Below are 25,573 nucleotides of genomic sequence, written 5' to 3' on the forward strand. Positions count from 1 at the left end.
TCTTTTGCATTCGTCAGATACTGGAGAAAAATGGGAGTATGATGAGTCAGTACATCAGCTATTCATAGACTTCAAGAAAGCCTATGATTCAGTTAGGAGGGAAGTATTGTACAATATTCTGATAGAGTTTGGAATATCCATGAAACTAGTTAGGTTGATTAAAATGTGTTTAACTGAAATGTATAGTCAAGTCCGTGTAGGTAACATTTGTCTGATAAATTTCCTATCCAGTATGGTCTAAAACAAGGAGATGCTTTATCGCCACTCCTTTTCAACTTTGCTTTAGAATATGCCATTAGGAGGGTCCAGGGAAACCAGGTGGGACTGAAATTAAACGGGATATATCAGCTGTTGGTCTACGCCGATGATGTTAATCTACTGGGTGATAATGTAGATACCATAAATAAAAACACACAAACTTTAATTGACACAAGTAAAGAGGTTGGTCTAGAAGTAAACACTGAGAAAACTAAGTATATGTTGCTGTCTCGTCACCAAAATGCAGGGCAAAATCATGATAGTATAAAGATAGGAAACATGTTTTGAAAATGTGGCACAATTTAGATATTTGGGAGCAATGATAACAGATCGAAACCTGATTCAGGAGGACATTAAGAGGCGATTGAACTCAGNGAGGTTGGAGAAAACTGCATGAGGAGCTTCATAACTTGTACTCTTCTCCAAGTATAATTAGAATGATCAAGTCAAGGAGGATGAGGTGGGCAGAGCATGTAACACGAATGGGGGTAAAGAGGAATGCTTATAGGATATTGGTGGGAAAGCCAGAAGGAAAGAGACCACTGAGAAAACCAAGGCGTAGGTGGATGGACAATATTAAAATGGATCTTAGAGAGATAGAATGGGATGGTATGGATTGGATTGGTCTGGCTCAGGATAGGGACAAGTGGAGGGCTCTGATGAACACGGTAATGAACTTTTGGGTTCTATAAAATGCTGGGAAATTCTTGAGTACCTGCAGAATTGGCGGCTCCTCCAGAATGGCTCAGCTCCCTGAGTAAGTAAGTAATCTCTTCAAAGTTGAATAACCATTCAAAGGAACATTCATCCCCCCATTCTCAGGGTTGAAGAGAAAGCCAATCAAGGAATCAAGCAGAGCTGCACTGAACTACACCTACATAATATTCTATCCCAGAAAGGCCGTGCCATAGCTCAAGTGCTTAGTCGCTGGCTTCCCACCGCGGTGATCAGGGTTCGATCCCGGGTCTGGTCAAGTGGGTTTTGTGGTGGAAAAAGTGGCGCTGGGGCGGGTTTTCTCCGAGTACTTCGGTTTCCCCTGCCAATCTTCATTCCACCAAATTCTCCATCATCATAATCATCCGGGGCAGGCTACAATAGGCCAATCAGTGGCCGCCGTGCCGAGTGGACCCAATTGGACTCCACCCCCCACTAAGCGAATTTAAAAAAAAAAATTATCCCAGAAAATGGAAACCCTTTAAAGTGTAACGATTTAATTCCAGAAGGTTTCAGTGAATGAATATACAACTGAGACAGGAAACCAATAAACTGCTTAATTCTTCAGATATTTGGTGACGCATTTCGACAGAATGATGTATAGTGTTGTGTAATAGAAAGATTAGGTGTGACAAATAGGAAGGGATGTAGAAGTATCCATGACCTAAATTAGGATACGTGGAGTAAGTGGAGAAAATCAGAAAGCCAAAATCTGAGTGGACCCACCCATTTCCAAATTGACAAGAAGTTTCTACGAGTAGTTGCATGAGAGAAATTTCATACATTGCGATGAGAAGAAAGTGTCACAAATACCAGAATAATGTTTTCTTGTAGACTATACTCAGTGCTTTTCTCTTCCTGTGCTTTGTATATTTTCATTTTACTGCTGAAAATGAGTGTGATAGTACCAGCAAATATCTTTTCTCGGGGAGATGTGTGAGGTACTGGCTATAGCGAAAAATATCTGAGAGAAAATCGCTATCGTCTCTGAGAGTTATGTAGATTTCATTCGGCACCCATGATCTTCTCGAGGCAGACCACCAAATAGCACGCCTGTAAACTCTATTTACGTTAAAAACCTCATTTGAATTCTTGTGGGGCCTTGGAAATTCTGGCTTTTCCCGTCTCTATGGCATTTCATACACATTTGGCGTAAAAAGGAAACGTTCTCCCTGTGCTTAGTTAAGTACCATAGCATGAAGTGAAGGAGTGGAGGCATAACTCCATGCATTCTTAACCATTGTCAACTTTTCGCCCTGGCCTGCTTACTCCGGCGCCAATTGGATAGGCTAGGTGAACCTCAGAACCGGTTATAACGCTGGACAAGGGAGAAATCTCCTACCCCTGCCGAGAATCCAGCTCTAGTTTCTCAGTTGTCCAGTCCCTGGCGTAGATTCTATACCGACTGAGCTAATCCGACTCTTCGCTCTTGCGATATATTCTGGTTTATTATTGTAACCTTTCCTTGAATCCTTCCACCGATAAACATTAATACTTGAAGTTTAACAGGTTAACAGGTGTAATATCTCGGGAAACCAGACGCGTCAATTCAGATCCGAAATGCAGCATTTCAGGGACCTCTGTCTGCATCAACAATCTCCCCGAAACGTTGGAGGCAATCTATCGACCAGGAATATGTTATCACAGCAAATATTAAGTTACGATTTGTGCTTACTTCCGCCAGTAACATCGTTTGAAAATTAATATTTTCTTGTGTATTTGGTAATATTCATGTATCCCCAGACGTCAGTACACCGCCCAACGAACAGGATTTCTTTAGTCTCTTGGATTGGGGTGAGACGAGTGCACTTGGTAAGTCGGCCACTAACTGGCCTATTGTACCAGCGCCTGGTAATGTGTGATGATGAATTTGGAGCAGTTGGTTGAATGAGAATTAGCTGGAGGAACTATTAAGTACTCGGAGAAAATCTGCCCCAGTGCCACTTTGTCTACTGCAAATCCCATATGTCCTGACCTAGGATCGAAGTCAGACCGCCGCTGCTGGAACAGGATTTCCTTTCTGAAGAACACAGCGGTATGCTTAACACTACAGTCTTGTAAATTTACACATATAAAATATAAGCCCGGAGTTGTATTTGATCTTTAATTTATATCAGAATGAATTTTGAAATGCCAAGCATGATCGTGAGCCCTTTGAGAGTTCTTCAAGATTACGTATAAAGTTGTTTTTTATTAACAGTGAAACTAAATATTAATTTAAATCGCGAGTCCCCCAGATGAAATTAATTATGCATTTTGTTGTACTTGCGACATAGTTTGAATGTAAATAGATTTATCGTTTCCTACAAAGTTATGCAATAGTTCACGCCTAGTGATTCCCTTTCTTGAACAAAAGATACCACCCAAACTGTACACTTGATGTAATGCATGTTGCGGTATGATGGCCTGGGTGGAGCACACCATGCTTCATCCTGTTTCGTTTCACTCACTTAGTAACAGGTATTTTCGCCGAAAACGACGCTCAAAATATAAGACAACATGAAGACAACTCCGAAGTTCCTTTCCTCCACCAGATATTGAACTTTTCTGCTTTCGTTACTGTGTCAATCGATTTTTTAAATAAAATGAGAGACCTGGGGGTTACCAGGTTTGATATCGACTGGGGAACCGATTATGCTGACTGAGATCTTTCTTGATTTTCTCGGTACAAATGAACTTCGGGATGGTGGCTATAGCAACTTCATTTACCCCATTCATCGTTCATATTCTTAACAACTCCGACTCCGTGGGCTGTAGTCCGCAAGCGAACTATACCGACCGAGCGATCGCCGCTTGTCGGCGAAGTTAGTGCCAACTTTAGCGGATAGAGGGTGTCGCGTGGTCAGCGCAACAGATCCCCACGGCCGTTAATATCGGTTTTCTAGACCGGAGATCAACTCCGGCAGTAAATAGAATTAACAGTTTATTTAGCAAGATTTTGGTACATATAATTGCATGTCATTTTATAACATATTTCAGTGCTGCTGTACCAACTTCACAGGTTCTATAGCGCCAAATGAGAGATTTGTGACAGTTATGAGTGGTGAAGATCTCGATGGTGAATTTACTGTTACGTCCCACCACTGTCCTTAAGAATAATTTCAGTTCATATTTTTCTATATCTCATGTATCCATAATATGAGTGAAAATTTACAAGGCTAAGTAGGAGTATGGAACTAGATCTGAAGAATCGCCACTGTTTCGTATAATTCATAGAGGTTATTCGTTTGCTCAATTAATTAAGCACAACGCCATGATGGCATGGGGGAGAGGAGGCGTGGCTCCTAAAATCCAGAAATGACCTAAACATTCCAGTATTGTTATGCTAAATAACTGCATGATAACTAAAATTCTTTAAAAGTCAAGCAACTACAATACATATACAGTAACACGTTCTGTTTATACACGTTTTTAAGATTGAAATTAGCATGCATGTACTGTACTGTAGTCTATCTGAAGCATCCCATGTGTATGTTTCGACTGAAAGCACCTTTATATATCCCCATGGAAATTATTATACAAGAATGGTGTCCAACTAAATAAGACTGATACATCACATTATTACCTCAGAGAAGAGTAAAGAACATGCTGTATAATTTTTACACAGTAGGCTTTATGATACTGTTAAGCCTAAGACATGCTGGAAATCCCTGATTCTATCCTCAGCATTGTATACGTCATTGTTGTTAGAAGTAGTTACGGAATTGACCACCAGGCGGAAGTGAGAGAGATACCTATGCTTCAGTCGACTTCACAGTTCGGATCTTTGCTGAAAACAAATTCCTATTTTTGATATTTTGTATATGCAGTGAAAACATGATTTGATGTGTATAAGAGTAGATCAGTGGAGAAGGTATCAGAGAAAACTAGATAGAGATGGACGAAATTTATGCATATTTGTTGCCTTTGAGATCATTAATAATAATTGCCGGATGCCTATTAATAAAAGGGAAGGTAGCTAAATGCACATAGGAAGAACACGAAGTGTATAGTAGAAATGTCGAAATAACAGTTATTACTAAAGAGTATGCAGTGTCCGTGTTTAATTTGTTCCTGGAGGCCAAACCATTTAACCGACTATTACAATCGTGACAAGGAAATATAATTGTGTTGTTTAATGATGAACTAGATAATGTTCCTTATAACATTGTGTTGCCAATCGAAGGAAAATAAAAGTTAGATATTTCTGACAAGGTTTGTTTCCTACAAAAAAGTTTTGCCAAAAACGTTTCATTTTTGTAGGAACAGCATACTATTATTCTGCCAGGTTTAGTGTATTGGTACACATGTTGATGTTGTCTTATCAGAACTTTTTAAATTATTGACATTAGGCGTTTTTTGTTAAATGAGTTGTGAATAATTTCCCGTTGAAATCCCAACGGACTTTATGCCAGGTCTTAAGTAATATTTTGTTTCCTTGGCCTGCTAATCTTGTGTTGTTCTGACTCGCGTAGTACGTCGCGCTAGCAGACGATACTTGCAGTGCTGTCCAGCAGAGCAGACGACAGTTGCGCAGTACGACAGAAGGGATGTAGGAAAATGGTTGGGCTGGCGTTAATATGCTGGACAGCTGTTGTCTGCATATCGAGGTTCAGTATAACTGTTCGATATGAGTGAATAATGTGCGTGTGTAAATATTTTAACATAACTTAGTTTTACGCTTCACGTATGTGGTAACCGGCATGAACTCACCCAAGCTCAGCGACAAAGTTCCACGAGCTCAGGGGAAAAGAACAAAACAGCAGCAACAACCAACCCAACAAATCGAACATAGCGAAGAAGAAGTGGAATTATCACCGGTGAGTTCAAAACACATGGACATTAAGGAAATAAATGTAGTTCATTGTAAAATGTGTATTCGGTATAAATAGCATTCTCCTTGTCAAGGTTGTGATTCATTTCCCAGTCGGTCCTTTTTAAAACGTGTTCTCTCGTTGATATGTTAACAACATTGTTATCAAGCAATACAGATTGTTATCCAGTTGTCATTTTAATGCCAGGTTTGATTTTAAAATAAGCCGATTTATTGAGACGTTCGGTGTGATTGTTTCCCAGGACCGCGGATGGGTTACAAAATGTACAGTGTTTCCCTACTGTGATTATTCCTACGTAGATTGTCTGTGGAGAATGCAGTACCAGGAACCATAAATAGCACGGCGCAAGGTAAAGGTTTACGTCTTAGATCATGTAATGGGGAAAATGGGAACGTTGCCTACATCCTGGAGTGGGGCATTTTTTACCTGTGTTGGCGATTTACCTCAACACACAGAAGTGGACTTGTCTTACACTTCCATTATAGGGTGTTCGAAATTTATTATCTTTTAAGGCTTCATTGTGGTAGGGTCACTACATTTCGTAGATAACACACCTAACTTCATTTCAACATACCATGTAGTCGTCCTTGTTCCTGGATATTGTTACTGGTATGTTGGAAAAGAATTGGCTGTAGTGTACTTTGAAATTACTTCTCGTAGAGAACAGAAGAAAGTTGCGAGTGTCGCTGTTGGTTAACTTCAGGAGATTAGTCTTTCTTGAGAAGCCACCAGTTGCAGAGCTGCTCGCAAATTTTCCAACATTTTATGGAACCCGAAAGTTCATTACCATGTTCATCAGAGCCCTCCACTAGTCCCTATCCTGAACCAGATCAATCCAGTCCATGCCACCCCATCCTAAGATCCATTTCCGCTGTTAACTAACTTCATGGACCTGAGCCCTTCTTGAGAAGCTACCAGTTGTGCAGCTACTGAAGAACCCATTGCCGCTCTTAGTTACGGCAAATGTTCATCGTTACAGAGAATACATGTCGGATCAGGTTGACGTATTTATTTATGTATTGTTTACGTAACGAATCCAACAGTAACGCGAACTAGACAGCGTCGATTTATGGCATGATTTAATTAATAATAAATTAGAAATGAAGTGGAAATGCAATAAATTGCGATTCACACAAAGCAACAAACCCACAAAAAGAGGAAAATTAAATGAAGAAATAAACAAATAAAAAATATAAGTAGACAAAAATAACACTGTTTTTATGAGCCTCTGTTGAATGGGTGGGTAAGTTCTTTGTTTTATTGTGTGAATCGTATTTTCTTCATTAATTATTCTTGATTTTCCGTTCTTGTTGCATTTGGCTTCTGATTTGAGTTAACTATCCTGAATGGCGTGAGGAAAACCACGAAAATCTCAGTGAGGATAGTCGGTCACCCGGCAAAGATTCGATTCGACCGCCCACCGAAAATAAGCCGAAACTCAAGGTCTTGAGCCAACTTGCTCGGTAATTATAGACCCCGTACATACTGTACGTTTAAAATCACATCAAGTCCACCTATGAGTCTCATATGTGATACCTTTATATGCAGACAGGTTTTACTATTAGATCCATAAATAACAGTCTGCTAGTTCACATAAACGATCAGGTTATCACACTTTTATTAGTTTACGTGCAGTAAATGATTTTGGCAGAAGATTAAGAATTTATTTAGAACATACAACTTATATAACTAAGGCAATAATATTTTCGTACATTTTTTTGTCCATCCTTATTACATGTCCAAGTTATTTGATGAATTTTGCACTTTGTGTAAACACACATGGACCAAGGTAGTGGTTACTTACTGATGCACTGGGGAAGACCACCAACAGAGAGATGATCGTAATTCTGTTTACTTCTGTTGAGACTTACATAACCTCAGACCGAGCTCTGTCGCTTGCGTCCTAGGCGTATGGTTCTGAGACATGGGAATAACTTCTATTTTATATAATTGAAGGTCCACATAATTTTGATGCGTGACTTGTAGAAATAAACAAGCTAATTTGATTGCGGCTAAATAAATAAAGCTTTTCCCATGCTTAATTAAGCTCCAAACCTTGAAGGCATGGGGCGTAGACATAAAACTCCACGCATTCTTAACCACGGTGTGGATGGAGGCGAGTGGTTAGTAGAAATATCTCGAAGATGCGAAAATTCTACAGTGTAAAATCACTCCTTTAATTTTACTTAGGAGTTGTATACTAATTTTATTAAAATAAGTTCGATTGCTTAGAATGTGGTTTAACCATAGCAACTTGTTCAGTGCCCATGAGATTGTTAGTAAATTTGGTGCTAATGGTAGAATGAATAGCAAAAGAAAAAAAGAACGTCGAAAATTGCCGCTGTTTTCACGCGCCAAATATGCGGACCTCCCGGTTTACTTGATAGGTTGATTGAATTTGGGATTCTAACCTTGAATACGCGAAGAAAACTGAAGTCTCATTAATATTATATGCAGATTGTTCACGAGAAGGAAGGCATGAAGATTTTGTGAGACGATGCATTCAGCGTTTGTGTCTCATCGAACCAACTAATTTTAATGATTGGCCTATACCTTCTGATTAGGGCATGCCACTGGAGGTTATTTTGACACAGTATTTCGCAGACACCTCACTTCTATACCCGTATAATTAATTATTTTTTAATTCGCTTAGTGGGGAATGGAGTCCAGTTGGGTCCACTCGGCACGGCGGCCACTGATTGGCCTATTGTATACGTGCCCCAGGTGATTATGATGATGAAGAATTTCGTGGAATGAAATTGGTAGTGGAAACTGATGTACTCGGCGAAAACCTACCCCAGCACCACTTTGTCCACCACAAATCCCACTTGATCAGCCCCGGGTTTCAACCCGGGCCGCCGCGGTGGGAAGCCAGCGACTAGCGGCTTGAGCTGTGGCGCAGCCTTACCTGCATAATAGTTGAACAAGTGCTTACATCATAAAATTTTGTGTCCAAGGATAAATGTCTGAACCCCTTCAGTGTTACGAGAGAGCTGTATCACCTTGAAACCGGCCTCTGATTGTCTGATTATGTTCGATGTGTGCCGTGGATATTGCCGCATCCGCTAACATTTAAAATAGTCGTTACAAAATTTCCACGGACGCATTTTATAAGATGCTATTGAAATGTACAAGAAAAATGTCTCAGTATGAATACAGTGAAATACTCACTCACTCACTCACTCACTCACTCACTCACTCACTCACTCCCTCACTCACTCACTCACTCACTCCCTCACTCACTCACTCACTCACTCCCTCACTCACTCACTCACTCACTCCCTCACTCACTCACTCACTCACTCCCTCACTCACTCACTCACTCACTCCCTCACTCACTCACTCACTCATGGAGCTGAGCCCTTTTTGAGAAGTTACCAATTGTGCAGCTACTCAAGAACTTCCTAGCATCTTATGGAACCCGAAGGTTCATTACCGTGTTCACAAGAGCCCTCCAGCCTTCCCTATCCTGAACCAGATTAACCCAATCCATACCATCCTATCCTATCTCTGAAATCCATTTTAATATTGTCCACCCACCTACGCCTTGGTCTTCCCAGTTGTTTTCTTCCTTCCGGGTTTCCCACCAATATCCTACATGCATGTCTCCTCTCCCCCATTCGTGCCACATGCCCTACCCATCTCATCCTCCTTGACTTGATCATTCTAATTATACTTGGAGAAGCGTACAAGTTATGAAGCTCTTTATTAAGAAATACATACTACTTTATTAATGTAATTTTTATCAAAACTTCGGATGAATAGGGCTGCCCTCTCTCAAAATATGTATGATAATTGTGTATCCAGATGTGCTGGTGACAAACGTTCTGAGGTTAATATGATTGAGAACAGAAACCAACCTTTAGCAGTTTGGCTTCCACCCTGTCAAGGTCTAGGCTTGTGTTCTTGGCTGCATCCCTAGAGTAAAAACACAAATATTCTTTGTCTTATCTTTGGCCTACTGGTTGGTAACTGTGTGCTGCCTAATAAATGCCGCCAAAGCCGTAGGTCGTTTTGGTGGAATTTAAAAATAGGACCTTAGTCTAATGTAATATTAGATATACTTCTAATCTCGGTCCAGGAGCCGAGATAGCATAGACTGTATAGCGACGGTCTACGGGCTGGACGACCAAGAGGTCGGAGTTCGAGTCCCGGTAGAATCAAGAATTTTCACTTCTCCATATCGTCCAGACCGACTCTAATGTCCACCCAACCTCCTATCCAATGGGTACCGGGGGTAAAGCGGCCGGGACGTGAAGCTGACCACTCACCTCCAACTAGTGCCGAAGACAAGAAAATGTGGATCTATACATCCACTCCTCAATACGTCTTAATGCGTACTGCTTAATTAGTTAAGCACAAGGAAAGCTTTACCTTTACCTCGGTGTTCTTCAAAATGACGCCGTTTAACTTCTGTGTGACATTTCTTAACGTGATCTAAGATTTGCATGTAACGGTCTTTTTATTTATGTTCTAGAGATATCTTGTTAGAATCTCGACCAAATCACCGGCTGTCACGAGTATTTGCATGGTTTTCCTCATGATTTTGAGACGAATACCGAGATAAATCAAAGCAGTGAAGACCTTCAGTACTTTACACTAGCTCAGTCGGTCAATGAGTTCTCCGACTTTTATGGATTTGAAATTTCATTACCGTGTTCATAGTTTCCCACCAGTGGGCCCTGCACTGAGCAAGACGCAGATACTCCTCACTGTCACACCCCGGTTCCATAAGGTCCAGATTAATATTTAATATATGCTATTTTGACTGCATCGAGAGTTTTCTCGCGTTTTGTGGAACCCGAAAATGTATTGCTCTGCTCATAGAAGCCCACCAATGGGCCCTTTGCCAGTTCCTCGCCCATAGTTTCCATTTCACCGTTCTGTTTATTTCGGACACTATAACCAGCGTGTGTGGTACAGTAAAAGTAAAGGTATCCCTGTAACAGGCCGTGGAGGCCCATAGGGTTGTGAGACGTTGAGGGTCCCACATCTTCTAGACAATCGGCTCACAGATGGTGGTAAACTTGTCAGCCTTATGCGCCGGCCGCCTTTTACCCCCATGAAGATTCCCGGTACTCAGTTCTGTTAGGGTCTGAGTCGACCCCAGGATCATAGTGCGGCTGGAAGGATTAGGCAAATTGAAAAATCTAATGACGTCATTGGGAATCGAACCCGCAACCTTCCGGCTTGTAACATAGTGCCTCAACCAACTACGCTACCGCGTGCCCCATTTGATACAATACCTTATGGTGTAATAGCAGCCACTGAAACGCTTCATCTTGTTTTTGGGGTAGCGAAATAAAGAATACGTTCTTAAACTACGCGCAAAATGACAGTCATCGTCGGTTGAATAAAAATGTCTGCATGTCTTTCAGCTTCATAACGCTTGCACTTTTACAATACAAAAAAAAAAAACCTTTCCTGAAGCAGAATTTCCCGTTTCTGCTGTTACCAGTTGAAAGCGAACTTGTTATTCCTCTCATTACACAAGATCTACTGATATTACTCAATGTCTGTGAAAGCAAACAGTAGTCATTTTCTATAATACACGCGTGCACAGATTTATTAAGCGACTGAATATGGGCTGGATGGCTAGGGTTCGATTCTGAGTAGAGGCACGAGATTTTGTTTTTATTCTTCACAGCATCCAGACCGGCTCTGGGGCTCACCCAGCCTCCTGTCAGTTGGATACCGTTCGCTAGTTCCTTGCTCTAAATCGGGGATATGAAGCTGACCACTTGTCTCTATCTAATGCTGAGGTCAAGACATATGGATCCATACCTCCACTCCACCATGCGTCTTCGCAGCCCTATGCTTGAGTAATTAAACACACGGTCAACTTGACCTTTACCTTTTAAGATTTATTAAATGGTCTATAAAGAGTCGCAAATAAGATGTGATTTACAGTTTACCGATCACCTTAAATGTGAGTGTCTTAAACATGATGTAATTACACATAGCCCAGTTATTAATTTGATTAACTAGCTCCATGCAGCTGAAACCTTTTTGAGAAGCTGCCAGTCGCTCAGTCAATCAAGAATTTTCAAGCAAAGGTTAATTACCATGTTCAGTTTATTTATTTATTTTTTTTTTTTCCTTGGCACTACAGCCCCAGTGGGCCTAGGCCTACCTCCATGAACTTCTCCGTTCACTTCGCTTTCTCTAGATCTTACACATTCAGTAGGACTCCTTGGGCGGGTGATCAGCTCGTCGCAAGGCCTCTACCTGTACACAAACACAGAAAAACGCAGACACACAAACTAAACATCCATGCCGTGAGTTGGATTCGAACCCAAGATCCCGGTTTCCGAGCGAGCGAAGACAGTGCATGCCTTAGACCGCTCGGTTACCGTGACCGGCAGTGTATAAGTATAATATATAAGAATTCAGTTCGTACCTCACAGGAAACAGATCCAAACCCAAGATCCCGGTTTCCGAGCGAGCGAAGACAGTACATGCCTTAGACCGCTCGGTTACCGTGACCGGCCGTTCTGTTTATTACCTCACGAAATATAATGGAATATGCCCTGAAGTCTCCGTTATGTCTGAGACTAATATGTCCAGTTGTAAAGAGAAGGGAAAGGTGTTTCCCTGTGGAAGTGGCGACATTAGAAAAACACATGAAAGTGTTCACCTTTAAGTCTCTCACATGAACATACATGATGTACTCTGGTTGTAACATATCTGTCGATAAGGCATCTGCTATATGCCCAATTTCGGTCTGTAACTTTGGCAGTGTATGATGGTGTTTTGTTTCGTCATTGGGGTTGCGTTTGTTTTTCTGAGTAAGCTGCATTGCAGCGTAAAATAAAAATGGAATTCTTAATGTTATGCGGGAATGAATGAAGACATCACGGAATGTATAGTAACGTGCGCTGTAAAACAGTTTAGGCCCGTACGGGCCACGTGTCAGTTGTTTGTTTTTGTATCCGGCAGAAGGAAAGATTGTGTTTAAGAAAAAGCTATAGGGCAGGCGCGGTGTAATTCTTCTGTTTACAGTTGAAAATGAGTTCAGGCTAGGGAATTTTCAATGGTAAATGGAGCCGGGGGGGGGGGCTCAAACAATATAGTGACAGACTATGGGCCATTGAAGTTCGATCCCCAGATGAAGCTTCCAGGGCTATGGATCCATTAGGCACCGGGGTACATTTTCGTCGGCAGTAAAGCGACAGAGGTATGACGTTAATCACTCACCTCCACATAATGCCGAGGTTAAGAATGCGTGGATATACACCTTCACCTTCCCCCACCCCACACATGTTCGCTGCCTGATGCTTAATTAATCTGCGGGACAACTATAGCCTTTCAGTTTAAGGGATTTTAAATGGTTCGTACTCCGTAACAACTTCAGAGGCCTTTGAGTTACATGAGGTGATGACTATGCGTGCTGGAAGCGATAAAGCAATATTGACTCACAAGGCTGACAGTTAAATAACTGGACTGATTCTGTGATACGAGCTTATGCATAATCACTTATATTGTGAATGCGTGCGCTCAAGTATGTCCTACGTGCTTTGGGACTTCATATGTGCGCTCTAACCTTTTTTTCCATGCTTGGAAATGTTTCAGCAATCATTTTCGGGAAGGCACTGGAGTCCTTTCAACACTATCTCCTAATTAAAGTTAAGATCGCGTCTGTGGTCTAGTGGTCAGAGTTACTGGCTACATATCCAAAGGTCCGGGTTCGATTTCTGACGGTAAAAATTTTCTGAGAAGTACTGGGTCTGGAATAGGGTCCACTTAGACTCGTGAGGAAAATTGAGGAGCTCTTTCAAGGAAATAGCCGCTCAGGTCTAGAAAACCGAAATTAACGGCCGTGGAGACCCGTTGCGCTGACCACGCGACACCTTCTATTCGCCCAGGTCAGGTCATATGGTATTTGTGATGGACAAAGTGGCACTAGGACAGGGTTTCTCCGAGTACTTCGCCTTTCCCTGCCAATTCTCATTCCACTGACTGCTCCACCTTCATCATCAACTATCATCCGGGGCTGGTACAGTAGAACAATTAGTGGCCGACGTACCAAGTGGATTCAGTTTCACCCCACCCCCCAAAAAACTAACTAAACTGCATATTTCTTTGACCTTTCTTTTAAATGTTATTAGACAACCCAGGTCCCTTCAGCGACATTGTTTCTTTGCTGACATATCGTAACAAATTTATTTCCTTGTGTTTGTACTTTGCCTCCGATCTAGAAAACTGAGATTAACGGCCGTGGGAATTCGTTGCGCTGACCACGCAACACCCTCTATCCGCAGAAGTTGGCACTAAACTTCGCCGACAAGCGGCGGTCGCTGGGTCGGTATAGTTCGCTTGCGAACTAAAATCACGGAGTTTGTACTTTGCCAGTGAAACGCTTATATACACGATAAGCGGAGCCCCACGAACTCTTTATATAAAGTTGCAAATAGTGGTCATACGGCACCATCACGATCCAACTCACTATTTCCAGTTTCTGCACAAAGTCGTAATTTTAGTGACTGATCATACCTCATTTATAGTAATTATCTTACTTTCCACAACAAGGAAGGATAGATTGTTAGGAGAATGTGAATACATTCTTGGAACGGTCAAGAATTACACACAAAAGCTCTTAGTTGCTGATACTCTTTCCAAGTGTTGACCTCGTTTTAGTTTTGTGTGTAGCCATGCTACTTTCCTATCGCCTGTACAACATACGTCACAGCACGTCACATCCTGTTTTTCTGTCGTCAATGGAAACTCTTCTGACCGTACGGGTTAATGGTTTGTATCAGCTGTCACCTGATCGACCTCCTTGTGAGTAAAATATAGTTGTTCCCGATCTTAATTAAACACCAGGACGTGAAGGCGTATACGGAAATGGAGATATAGCTCCACGCTTCCTTAATAGTGACACTAGATTGACATGAGTGGTCAGATTTAAGCTCCGGGCGCTTTGTCCCCGGGGAAAGAGCTATCTTTATCCATTGGATAGGAGGCTGTATGGGCCCTGGTGCCGGTGTAGACACTGGAAAGGAATCTATTTCCTTTGCCTGGAGTCGAACCCCAATTCTTTATTATTCCATCCCGTTGCCTGGTCGTTATGCCGACCATTGAAAATATGTTTCATGATTGTGAGAGGCTGAGGCTCCCACATCTTCTAAACAATCGACTCACAGATGGCGGTAAGGTTGTTAGCCGTCATTTACCCCCCAAGAAGGTTCCTGGTACTCTTTCTGTTAGACGCTGAGTCTACCCCAGGGCCATACTGCGGCTGGAAGGATTAGGTAAATTGAAAAAAAAAGTCCACCTCATTGGGACGCGAACACGCGACCTGCCGGCTTGTAGCATAATGTTAACCAATTACGCTACCCCGTACCCCAAAGCAATAAGTATATTTATTAAATTACTTACGTTGACCAAATTAAACTGCAGTTAGAAACGCCCCCACGAATATTTTATGTATTTAAAAAGTAAATATGTTTTCATGTTTTTTAGGAAGTAGGTCCAATTAAGCTGTTGTCCGAAATACTTAAATGTCTGTGTACTTATTCACTAATGTAACTCTCTTCGAAACTATTTTTTTTGCACATATTCAACATAACTCAACCTGATAAAAGTAAGAGAGTATTCTCATATTTTTGCTGTGCCCTCTATTACTGGCAGGTGAAGTGTTTTCCTGAGGGCGATGGTGTGTATATTGTCACGTGATAGAATGACCATAAAGGGGGCTTGGATTGTTAATTGCATTTATTAAACTCTTACATATTCGTGACTACAAGTAATTATAACTGTTCCACTAATTCACACACAGTTCTCTAGAGCACACAATTAAGTCTTCTCAGGCTGCTGTGTCTTCACCAATCTTCCAGTAACGGCTTTCAGCAGCGTACGATTGCCTGCCTCTGGATTCCCGAGCTGTCCCCGTGCCTCAGCTACCAGCTTCACACAGCAACTGAACCACAGCGGTTATCTCACTCACTCACTCACGAACCAAACCTTCACTGACCGACTGAATCACTCCTCTCTAACTGCCATGTTTATAATATTTCTGCACGGACCTCTTAGAAAACACCGTTCCTCTGTTATTGTTTACGGGTCAATACTTAGCAACGGTCGTTGTATAGTTGTTTATTTCGCAGTCGTTACCCGGCAACGGATCTACACGCTTAAAACAATCGAAACAAACTCCGTGGTTTTAGTCCGCAAGCGAACTATACCGACCGAGCGACAGCCGTTCGCATGCGAAATTAATGCCAGCTTTAGCGGGTAGAGGGTGTCGCGTGGTCAGCGCAACGAATCCCCACGGCCGTTACTTTCGGCTTTCTAGACCGGAGCCGCTATTTCCTTGAAATAGTTCCTCAATTATCATCACGAACCTGAGTAAACCCCGTTCCAGACCCATTACTTCTCAGAAAGAATCTGGTAGCGCCGGGAATCTAACCCAGACCTCTGGATCTGTAACCAAGTACTCTGACCACTAGACCACAGAGCATAAAATGTAGGGATTTCTTGGACATCTGAGAGAATGGTAGCTTCTCAAGAGTCACTCTGATCCGTGGAGGTATTTATGCTCTATCGGATAATTATGTAACTTATGGTTGGTTGAGGCACAATGCTACAAGCTGGAGGGTCACGTGTTAGATTCCCGATGAGGTCATTGGATTTTTCAACTGACCTAATCCTTCCAGCCACACTATGGTCCTGATGTCTACACAGACTTTTAAGAGAATTAGTACCAAAAATCTTTCTGTGGGTAAAGGGCGGCCGGCGCGTAAGTCTGACAACCTCACCGCCATCTGTTAGCCGATTGTCTAGAAAATGTGCGATTGTCGACGTCTCACAACCCTATGGGCCTCCACTGCCTGTTACAGGGATACCTTTACCTTTTACCGTTTATAGGTTTATAAACAGTGTATTTCAAATCCAGAAAATTTCATTTTCTATAAAACAACGTTCTTACTTACTTACTTACTTATTTACTCATGGAGCTGAACCCTTCTTGAGGAGCCGCCAATTCTGCAGCTACTCAAGAATTTCCCAGCATTTTATGGAACCCGAAGGTTCATTACCGTGTTCACAAGAGCCCTCCACTGGTCCCTATCCTGAACCAGATCAATCCAATCAATACCATCCCATCCTATCTCTCTAAGATCCATTTTAATATTGTCCACCAACCTACGCCTTGGTCTTCCCAGTGGTCTCTTTCCTTCTGGCTTTCCCACCAATATCCTATATGCATTCCTCGTCTCTCCCGTTCGCGATACATGCCCTGTCCACCTCATCCTCCTTGACTTGATCATTCTAATTATACGTGGAGAAGCGCACAAGTTATGAAGCTCCTCATTATGCAGTTAAAATAATGTTCTAGCAAAGGAAATACGAAAAGTTGCAAAGAACTGAAGGGATGCGCTGAAATGACGTCCTGATTGAGAGAGAATGTACGTGTTTGAGGATGAAATCCAGGCGTCCCGTGTTGCTACTTAGAGTCACAACTCCTCTTTGCTTGTCTGGGTTAGAACACAACGTAAACATCAGAAACACAGAGCTGTGGAAACTTCTTTTGTAAAGACAAGACTAACGTTCAAATATTTATGTTTACTATACAGCTTAACGGCTCATTTTCATCATTTACTGCTGTTTAGCTAGAGAGATGATTAACTTCGCGGACTCTTCATGCTCGCCGGTTTCGAAACTATGCAGCTGTCAGGACTGTTTATGTTCATTTTTCACGTTCTCACACTATTTGTCATGCACATAAAACATCTACGACAATTAGTTCTGTATGAGCGTCATACACGACTTGCTTACACGTCGAGCGTTTTGCCATAGCTTTAGTTTGTTCTTTATAACATAACCAAGTTTACTTTTTGGACAAGACTGCCCCAGTTATTGGCTGGGATAATCTTTTTTGTTCATTTTCGTGGGGTGAGACTGAGTTCGCTTGGTATGTCGGCCAATAGTTGACCTATTGCACCAACCCCGGATGGCAGATGAATATGGAACATTTGGTGGAATGAGAATTGGCAGAGGAAACCGAAGTACGTGGATGAAACCTACCCCAGTGCCACTTTTCAAAGCAAATCCCACATGACCTAATCTGGGATCGAACCCTGGCCTCCGCGGTGGGAAGCCTGCGTCTAACTGCCGAGCTGTGGCACGACCATACTGTCTGGGGTAAGAAAGGTCTCTGTGCTTAACTAATTAAGCACTACGCCATGAAGGTGTATGGGGAAATATATGTATAAAGCCACATTTTCTTGACCTGGGCATTAGGTGGAGGTGTATGGTCAGCTTTATGCCACGGCCAATTTGCCCCCAGGGAAAGAGCCCCCGGTACCCTTTCGATAGGAGGCTGGGTGGACCCAGAGCCGGTCTGGACGACATGGAGAAGCGATAATTCTTGATCATATCTGGACTCGAACCCCTAGTCCGTCGCTATACCGACTACGCTATCCCGTCTCCCTGTACTGTCTGGGGTATATTTAATATATACAGCATTTCGGAAACTAGAGCCTCTTACTTTGCAGTAACTTACTTACTTACTCATGGAGCTGAGCCCTTCTTGAGGAGCCGCCAATTCTGCAGCTACTCAAGAATTTCCCAGCATTTTATGGAACCCGAAGGTTCATTACCGTGTTCACAAGAGCCCTCCACTGGTCCCTATCCTGAACCAGATCAATCCAATCAATACCATCCCATCCTATCTCTCTAAGATCCATTCTAATATTGTCCACCCACCTACGCCTTGGTCGTCCCAGTGGTCTCTTTCCTTCCGGCTTTCCCACCAATATCCTATACGCATTCCTCGTCTCCCCCATTCGTGCTACATGCCCTGCCCACCTCATCCTCCTTGACTCGATCATTCTAATTATACTTGGAGAAGAGTACAAGTTATGAAGCTTCTCACTATGCAGTTTTCTCCAACTTCCTGTCACTTCATCCCTCTTCGGTCCAAAAATTTTCCTTAACACCCTGTTCTCAAACACCCTCAGTCTGTGTTCCTCCCTTAATATCAGAGACCAAGTTTCATACCCATACAGAACCACAGGCAAAATTATAGTTTTGTATATTCTAATTTTGATGTTTTGGACAGCAGACTTTACTTTACTTTACAGTAACAGAATGTATATTCTACTTAGAACTTATTTCGTTGGTTCACCGATCGAGAAGAGCCCTATCTAACGGGCTACAACCTTCTTGCACCTGACAACTAAAATAGAGTCAGTTTCCAAAAAGCGGTATGCTTCATATGAACCTCGGACAGTAAACACGCCCAGTATAATATTCATATCATTCATAAGTCCTGTGCTCCCCGCCCTAGCGCTCTCCTTCTCACGCACAGAAGGACATCGATGATGGATATTACTATTTTAGATTCGTTATATTTTATTCTTCCGGTTGCTTTTTCCTCGGGGATAAAGCGGCCGGGGCGTGAAGCTGACTACTCACGTACAAGTACCGCCGATGTCAAGAAAATATGGATCTATACATCCATTCCCCCATACGTCTTCATGGCCTATTGCTTAATTAGTTAACTACAGGGACAACTGTACATTTTTTTACCGTAAATAGGGACAGGACATGGCATCGGAAGAGGGCTGTAAGGGTGGTAATTAATTGTTCATTAGGAGATTTAACTATAAATCAGGTACAGTTTTCATTAGTGGCAACAGATTCTCAGTTATATCTTCCAGTGCACAATTAATTACCGTATTTACGCATGTATAGGCCGCAGCACAATTTTCAGACCGAAATTATAGAAAAAATAATTTTCTTGGAATATTATTTCAGGAGTAGAACACCCTATATTACTAATTATGAATATAATTTTTTTTAAATGAAGTGTGATTTCGAATATAAGCCGCACCCCAGTTTTCCTCTTGAATTTTTGGCAAAAAATGTGCGGCCTATACATGCGTAAATACGGTAATATCCTTATTAGTTGTCCTATGCCTTATACTGTCCGTCAGCATTACCATGGCGCAAGGGTTGAGAGATTGGAACAGTGGGGGACCAGTTCTTGCGAAATAATTGATACAACTTTCCTTATAGAATCTAAAAATCTAAAATTTTAAATACGAAAACTCTAGGTTTACTTGTCGTTCCCTGAGTGCGAAGCTTGGTCTTTCGCCGTAGAGGAACAGCAGAACAGGCTGTTGAGTGGAACAGTTAGACGCAAGGGACAGAAAATAGCAGGGCGTGGAAAGTGCATAATATTGAGCTTCGTAATTTGTACATTTCATCAAATGTATTTTTTTCCTTTGTCACTACATCCCCAATTTGGGCCTTGGCCTACCTCAATGAAAATCTCCGTTTCAGTGAGGTTTACTAGATCTTAGACATTCGGTAGAACCCCCTGGGCGGGTGATCAGCTCGTCGCAAGGCCTCTACCTGTTCACAAACACAGACAAACGTACACACACAAAAACTAAACATCCATGTCCTGAGTGGGATTCGAACACATAATCCCCGCTTCTGAGCGAACGAACATAATGCATGCCTTAGGAGGCCCATACACGTCCGCGTCTGGCTTGCGAGTCCGATTCGGCTCGGGTTCCAGTGAGTCAAACTCGTCCGTGTGTGGTGAAATTAACCCGAGTCCGGCTCCTCGCCGAGCCGGACTCGCGAACCAGACTCGTACGTGTATGGGCCGCCTTAGACCGCTCGGCTACAGTGACTGGCCAGCAAATATTATTAGGCTTATAAAATTGAGGAGTGTTTGGTCGATGGGACCTTAGCACAGGTTGAGAGATGAGATGAGATGAGATGAGATGAGATGAGACTTTAATCTACTGTGGTGACTTATGCTTAGATAGGGAAATATTGCTTACTTACTCATGGAGCTGAGCCCTTCTTGAGGAGCCGCCAATTCTGCAGCTACTCAAGAATTTCCCAGCGTTTTATGTAATCCGAAGGTTCATTACCGTGTTCACAAGAGCCCTCCACTGGTCCCTATCCTGAGCCAGATCAATCCAATCCATACCATTCCATCCTATCTCTCTAAGATCCATTTTAATATTGTCCACCCACCTACGCCTTGGTCTTCCCAGTTGTCTCTTTCCTTCTGGCTTTCCCACCAATATCCTATATGCATTCCTCCTCTTCCCCATTCGTGCTACATGCCCTGCCCACCTCATTCTCCTTGACTTGATCATTCTAATTATACTTGGAGAAGATAGGTAGGGAATGATACTAATATAAATTTAAAAGAAACGTTGCGTGAAGTTGTGGACCGGATTCAAGGGGTTCGATAGTGGGATATTGTGACCACCGTGATGAACGATCTGTTCCTATAAAAGCTGAGGAGTTTCTTCACCATATGTATTACTGTCAGCTTCTCAAGGAGATTCTGAATTATTTATTTATTTAGTAGAGTCTCTTTCCAAACACAGAGACACCATGTATGCGAACCAGAAGACGTAAGAAGATGCTGGATGACCTTGGGGACAGAAGAGGATATTCTCATTTGAAGGAGAAATCCCTAGATCGCATTAAGTGGAGAAACTGTTTTGGGAGAGACTGTGGACCTGTCGTCTGACAGATTACTGATAAAAAAAAATAAAAGTATAGTTAAACAAAATATAATTTTGTTCCAGTGCCCACATCGACATGGAGTCAGTATAGATTCCTGTGCAGCGAGTAATCGAACGGATGTTAGGGGAGCCAGAATAGTGCTGAAGCCTTATCTGATGTTGTGAACTTCATGTACATGCTGTAAACTGCACATATGCCAAGAGTTTCACAGTTGTGTGTCTTCTGCCAGGTCGGCTGTCCTGTATAAAGATGCTCTAGTTTTCTCAGACTTTTCTAAAACTAGTCCCTTGATGTTTCTGTTATTGGGAAGTCTATTTTCGACTTAATTTTCCGCCAAGTTTGTCCCGTAACGGAAAAGAAAACGCTTTTAATTCCCTGATTTGTCCTAGTTGGCTGGAAACATGTCCTTCGCGTCAATTTTGTTGTAGTTTATTCTTGGCAAGAGTATCCTACATTTGGACCATTGTGAAATACGTATGTTAGATATGAGGTTCTCAAACAGTGGTGGTTATGAGGGCTACAGCCCTCTTGGATGTGACACTATGCACTATGATAAAAATTTAGCAAAGTTCCTTCCAAACGTCGGTAAAATTCTGCGAAACTGTATGGCCTCACATCCCAGAAGATAACATTCTTCAGAGTCGGAAACTTAATTTTTTAAATAAATGATTTAACAGTCGAATTGAAAATCTTCTCAGTTCTCTCTCTCTCTCTTTCTCTGCTGGTAAATTCCCTAACCAAACTAACTACAATAGTCTGTCAGCTACTCAAGAATGTCCCAATATTTTATGGAACCTGAAGGTTCATTATCGTCTTCACAAGAACACGCCGCTGATTCCTGTCCTGAGCCAGACGAGTCCAGTCTACATAGCCCCATCCTATTTTTCTTAGATCAATTTTAAAATTATCCCCCCACCTTCGACTAATTCTTCCTAGTGGCCTTTGTCGTTCCTGATTTCCCACCAAAACCCCATATGCATTCCTCTTCTCTGCCATGCGTGCTACGTGCCCTCCTCATATCACTCTTTTTAGAATTCCCGCTAGCGAAAGAAAAGGTGTTTTTACTCACATGGTGCCACTTGCCTAAAGAAAGTATACATATAGGCCTTAAAAGTCGAGATGTTACATTATTTCATAAAACGGGTTTGGTACATGTTTCGAGCGTGGCTGTTATTTCGGTTCCGTTCACGAGGCTTTATCAGCTCAGTGGCGCCAACCTCAACCTATCGAATAAGCACGTGTACCTACAGGTATAGCGGTGTGAAAGTTACATCAGAGTAGTGGAGTTCAGGCTTAGTTATTCAGGTTAAGTGGGCAAGTTTCTGATGGGCCCATGGGCTCCCCTCAGCGTTGAAATTCGAATTAGCAACTCGAGTGAAAGTTTCTTTGAAGGGACAGTTTGCACATCGAACACTGGCGTAACTGATGCAGCCTCTGGCTGAAAGCCATTTTGTTTGTGTACAGAACATTGGTGCCGGAGAACTCGTGACAGAGTTATAACCATGATCTTTTTCTTTAAGGGGAAGTAAGTGAGCTTAGCTCGTTAAAAACTAGGAATTCTGTAGAGCGGAATCATTCCTGAGAAGCTGAGAATCGCGTAGTTGGTTAAGAAATGCTCCTTTTTTAGGAAACACGAACGTTCGTTATGATGTTGACAAGTCCGCCTGAATCGTGACAGGAAGAGCCATGAAGTCTGTGAAGATAATGCTCGTTTAGAGAGAAAGTGAAAAAAAAAAGCACCAGGTTTTACGACCAGATATTGTGTACATTTCTCATCCCCATGCTTGCTACATGCCTCGCCCCTCTGATCTTCCTTGCTTAGATAATGCTAATGATATTTGCTCGGAATACTTTATTATTGACAAAAGAATTTCAAAGAACTTTTATCAGCAAGCTTTTTCTTAGGATCATTTCCGTCATTTGTCGCACTTCTTTCTGTGTCTTACGAATAATATTTGTTCCTTTAAGGATATGGACCCTCCCACTTACGTTAAAGGGAAATTTTGTGCATAAGTTCGCGGATCTAATTTATAACTTGTCTGTATTCTTTTAAATTTATCGTTAAAAAAGTAAACCAATATCAGTGGCAATTTTCGCATTTAATGCGCGCGTAATATATATATATATATAACGCGCGCACTGAATGCGAAAATTGTATATATATATTTGTGTGTGTGTGTGTGTGTATGTATATATATAAAGGTAAAGGTAATGGTAATGGTATCCCTATAACAGGCCGTGGAGGCCCATAGGGTTGTGAGATGTTGAGGTTCTCACATTTTTCTAGACAGTCGGCTCATAGATGGCGGTAAGGTTGTCAACCCTTACGCGCCGGCCGCGCTTTATCCCCAGTAATATTCCTGGTACTCATTTCTGTTACAGGCTGAGTCGACCCCAGAGCCATAGTGCCGTTGGAAGGATTAGGTAAATTGAAAAAATCCACCTCATCGCGATTCGATCCCGCGACCTTCCGGATTGTAGCATAGTGCCTCAACCTACTACGCTACCGCGTGCCCCTACATAATATATATACACGCATTAATTTTTTTACGTTTTTATACATGTGTGTAGAGCGAGCTTTAGAAGTCGTAAGCACACGGAAGGTCAAACACTACTCCGGCTCTCACCAAGCGCAAACAGTGACTGCTAAACAGCCAGGAAACAATATGCAGAATAATGACTAGTTCTCATGGCCATTCGCAACTTTCGCTGTTTCCAATGCAGATATGTGCCATAACAGTACTCTCCTCTTGAATGTGTTGGAAATTACACAATAAACAACCTGATGAATAACGGGTTTTGGGAAGGCTACACAGAAATAATGATTTCAGTTCCTTCCTATTAAGGTAGACCATGTCTATGCATAATGTCAGTTAAGGGCGTCTATAATATTCTAGTAATTATCCGCGTCCAAAAATTTTACTTCTTCTTTTCCTTGTCATTTACTTCCGACATCTCTTTTTTCTTTTCTCTTGAATGAATGAATGAATGAATGAATGAATGAATGAATGAATGAATGTAGAAGGGGTGGGCCTTCTCGGTCCTTGCACCGCGACCTACAGTGGTCTGTTGTGCTTCCACTTTTGATGATCCCGTCAGAAATCCTGCGCTTCGAATGAAGCGTAGGATTTTGTACGTGAGGGCGTCGAAATAGTCACTTGGTTCCATAAAGTACGATATTGACCCAAGTGACATACTATTAAATAAGCTAAGGCCTCACATTCACACAGGATATGTGTGGCTGTTTGGTTTTCTTCTTGACACCTCTCACAAGTGGGACTATCACCTAGTCCCAGTTTGAAGAAGTATCCTTTAAGGTGACAGTGCCCTGTAAGTAGTCCCACCACCCATCGTAGTTGGTTCCTGTTTAACTTCAACAGTTCCTTCGCTCTTTAGCAGAGGATCCTCGTATGAGTCCCTTTGCTTGCCTGAGTCCAGCCAAGGATCCACAGTATTTCTTGTGATTCGTATTTGCCAGTCCCTGATTGCTTTTCTGGCAACTCCTATAGAGATGCCACAGGCTGGTTCAGGTCCAATGAAAGGATGTTCAGCTCCAGTGTTAGCTAATTGGTCTGCTATTTCGTTTCCAGCAATACCCCCATGCCCCGGCACCCATATCAGTTGTCTCCTGTTATGTTTGGCCAGTTCCATGAGGGTTTGGTGGCAATCCCAGACTAATTTCGAATTGATCTGGTGTTTGTCAAGCACTTTGAGTGCAGCTTGGCTATCAGATAGAATGTAGATGTTCCTATTTCTATAGTTCCTATCTAAATTCTCCATAATACGTGCCTTAATGGCATATACTTCTGCCTGGAGTACTGTCATGTACTACCCAAGGCTGAAATTCTTTGTCTTCCTCTATTTTATTTTTATTGAACTTTTTATGGAGTTAACTCGATGTTGGATAATGGTGCTGGAAGCCTTTTGAGATATGAAATTATCTATTATAGATCAGGCAAAAATTAATCCAGTTTTTGAAGGTTTCTAAAGCAGGTTCATACATTAGTGTTCAAATGCGTCTGCAAATGTTCTGTTTATGAATATCATTGCTCTCTCTAAATACCAGCATGATGAGTTCTGAAGTCTGTTCCTTACTAGACGCTACAATGAGGTTTCAGAAAGAAGTTGAATGGATGGTGTGGCTTCCCACTTTTGGTTATTCCCCCTCCAGTCCCTCTGGCCTATTTCAACCAACCGAGCATTCTCTCCGCTACCGACAGCTATCAGATGCTTATCACTATCATCATTGTGAACAGAAAAGATAGAATAAAAGGGAATATATTATC

General features: G+C 42.1%; 1 protein-coding gene across 4 annotated transcripts in view; it reads left to right on the forward strand.

Moving 5' to 3' along the window:
- Nucleotides 1-5,465: 5,465 nt before the first annotated feature.
- LOC111865409 (transcriptional regulator EFH1) overlaps nt 5,466-25,573 on the forward strand; it is an 83,312-nt gene continuing 63,204 nt past the window's right edge. For 3 of the 4 annotated variants that reach the window (XM_023853413.2, XM_023853414.2, XM_023853416.2), the window contains exon 1: nt 5,466-5,771. In XM_023853413.2, the coding sequence (XP_023709181.1) occupies nt 5,655-5,771 (117 nt within the window). In that variant the 5' untranslated portion in view covers nt 5,466-5,654. Of the gene's footprint in view, nt 5,772-6,027; nt 6,136-25,573 lie in introns of all 4 variants that reach the window. The other variant, XM_023853417.2, reaches the window with a different exon arrangement.

The sequence above is a fragment of the Cryptotermes secundus genome, unplaced genomic scaffold (genome assembly GCF_002891405.2).
Source record: "Cryptotermes secundus unplaced genomic scaffold, Csec_1.0 scaffold295, whole genome shotgun sequence".
Lineage (NCBI taxonomy): Eukaryota > Metazoa > Arthropoda > Insecta > Blattodea > Kalotermitidae > Cryptotermes > Cryptotermes secundus.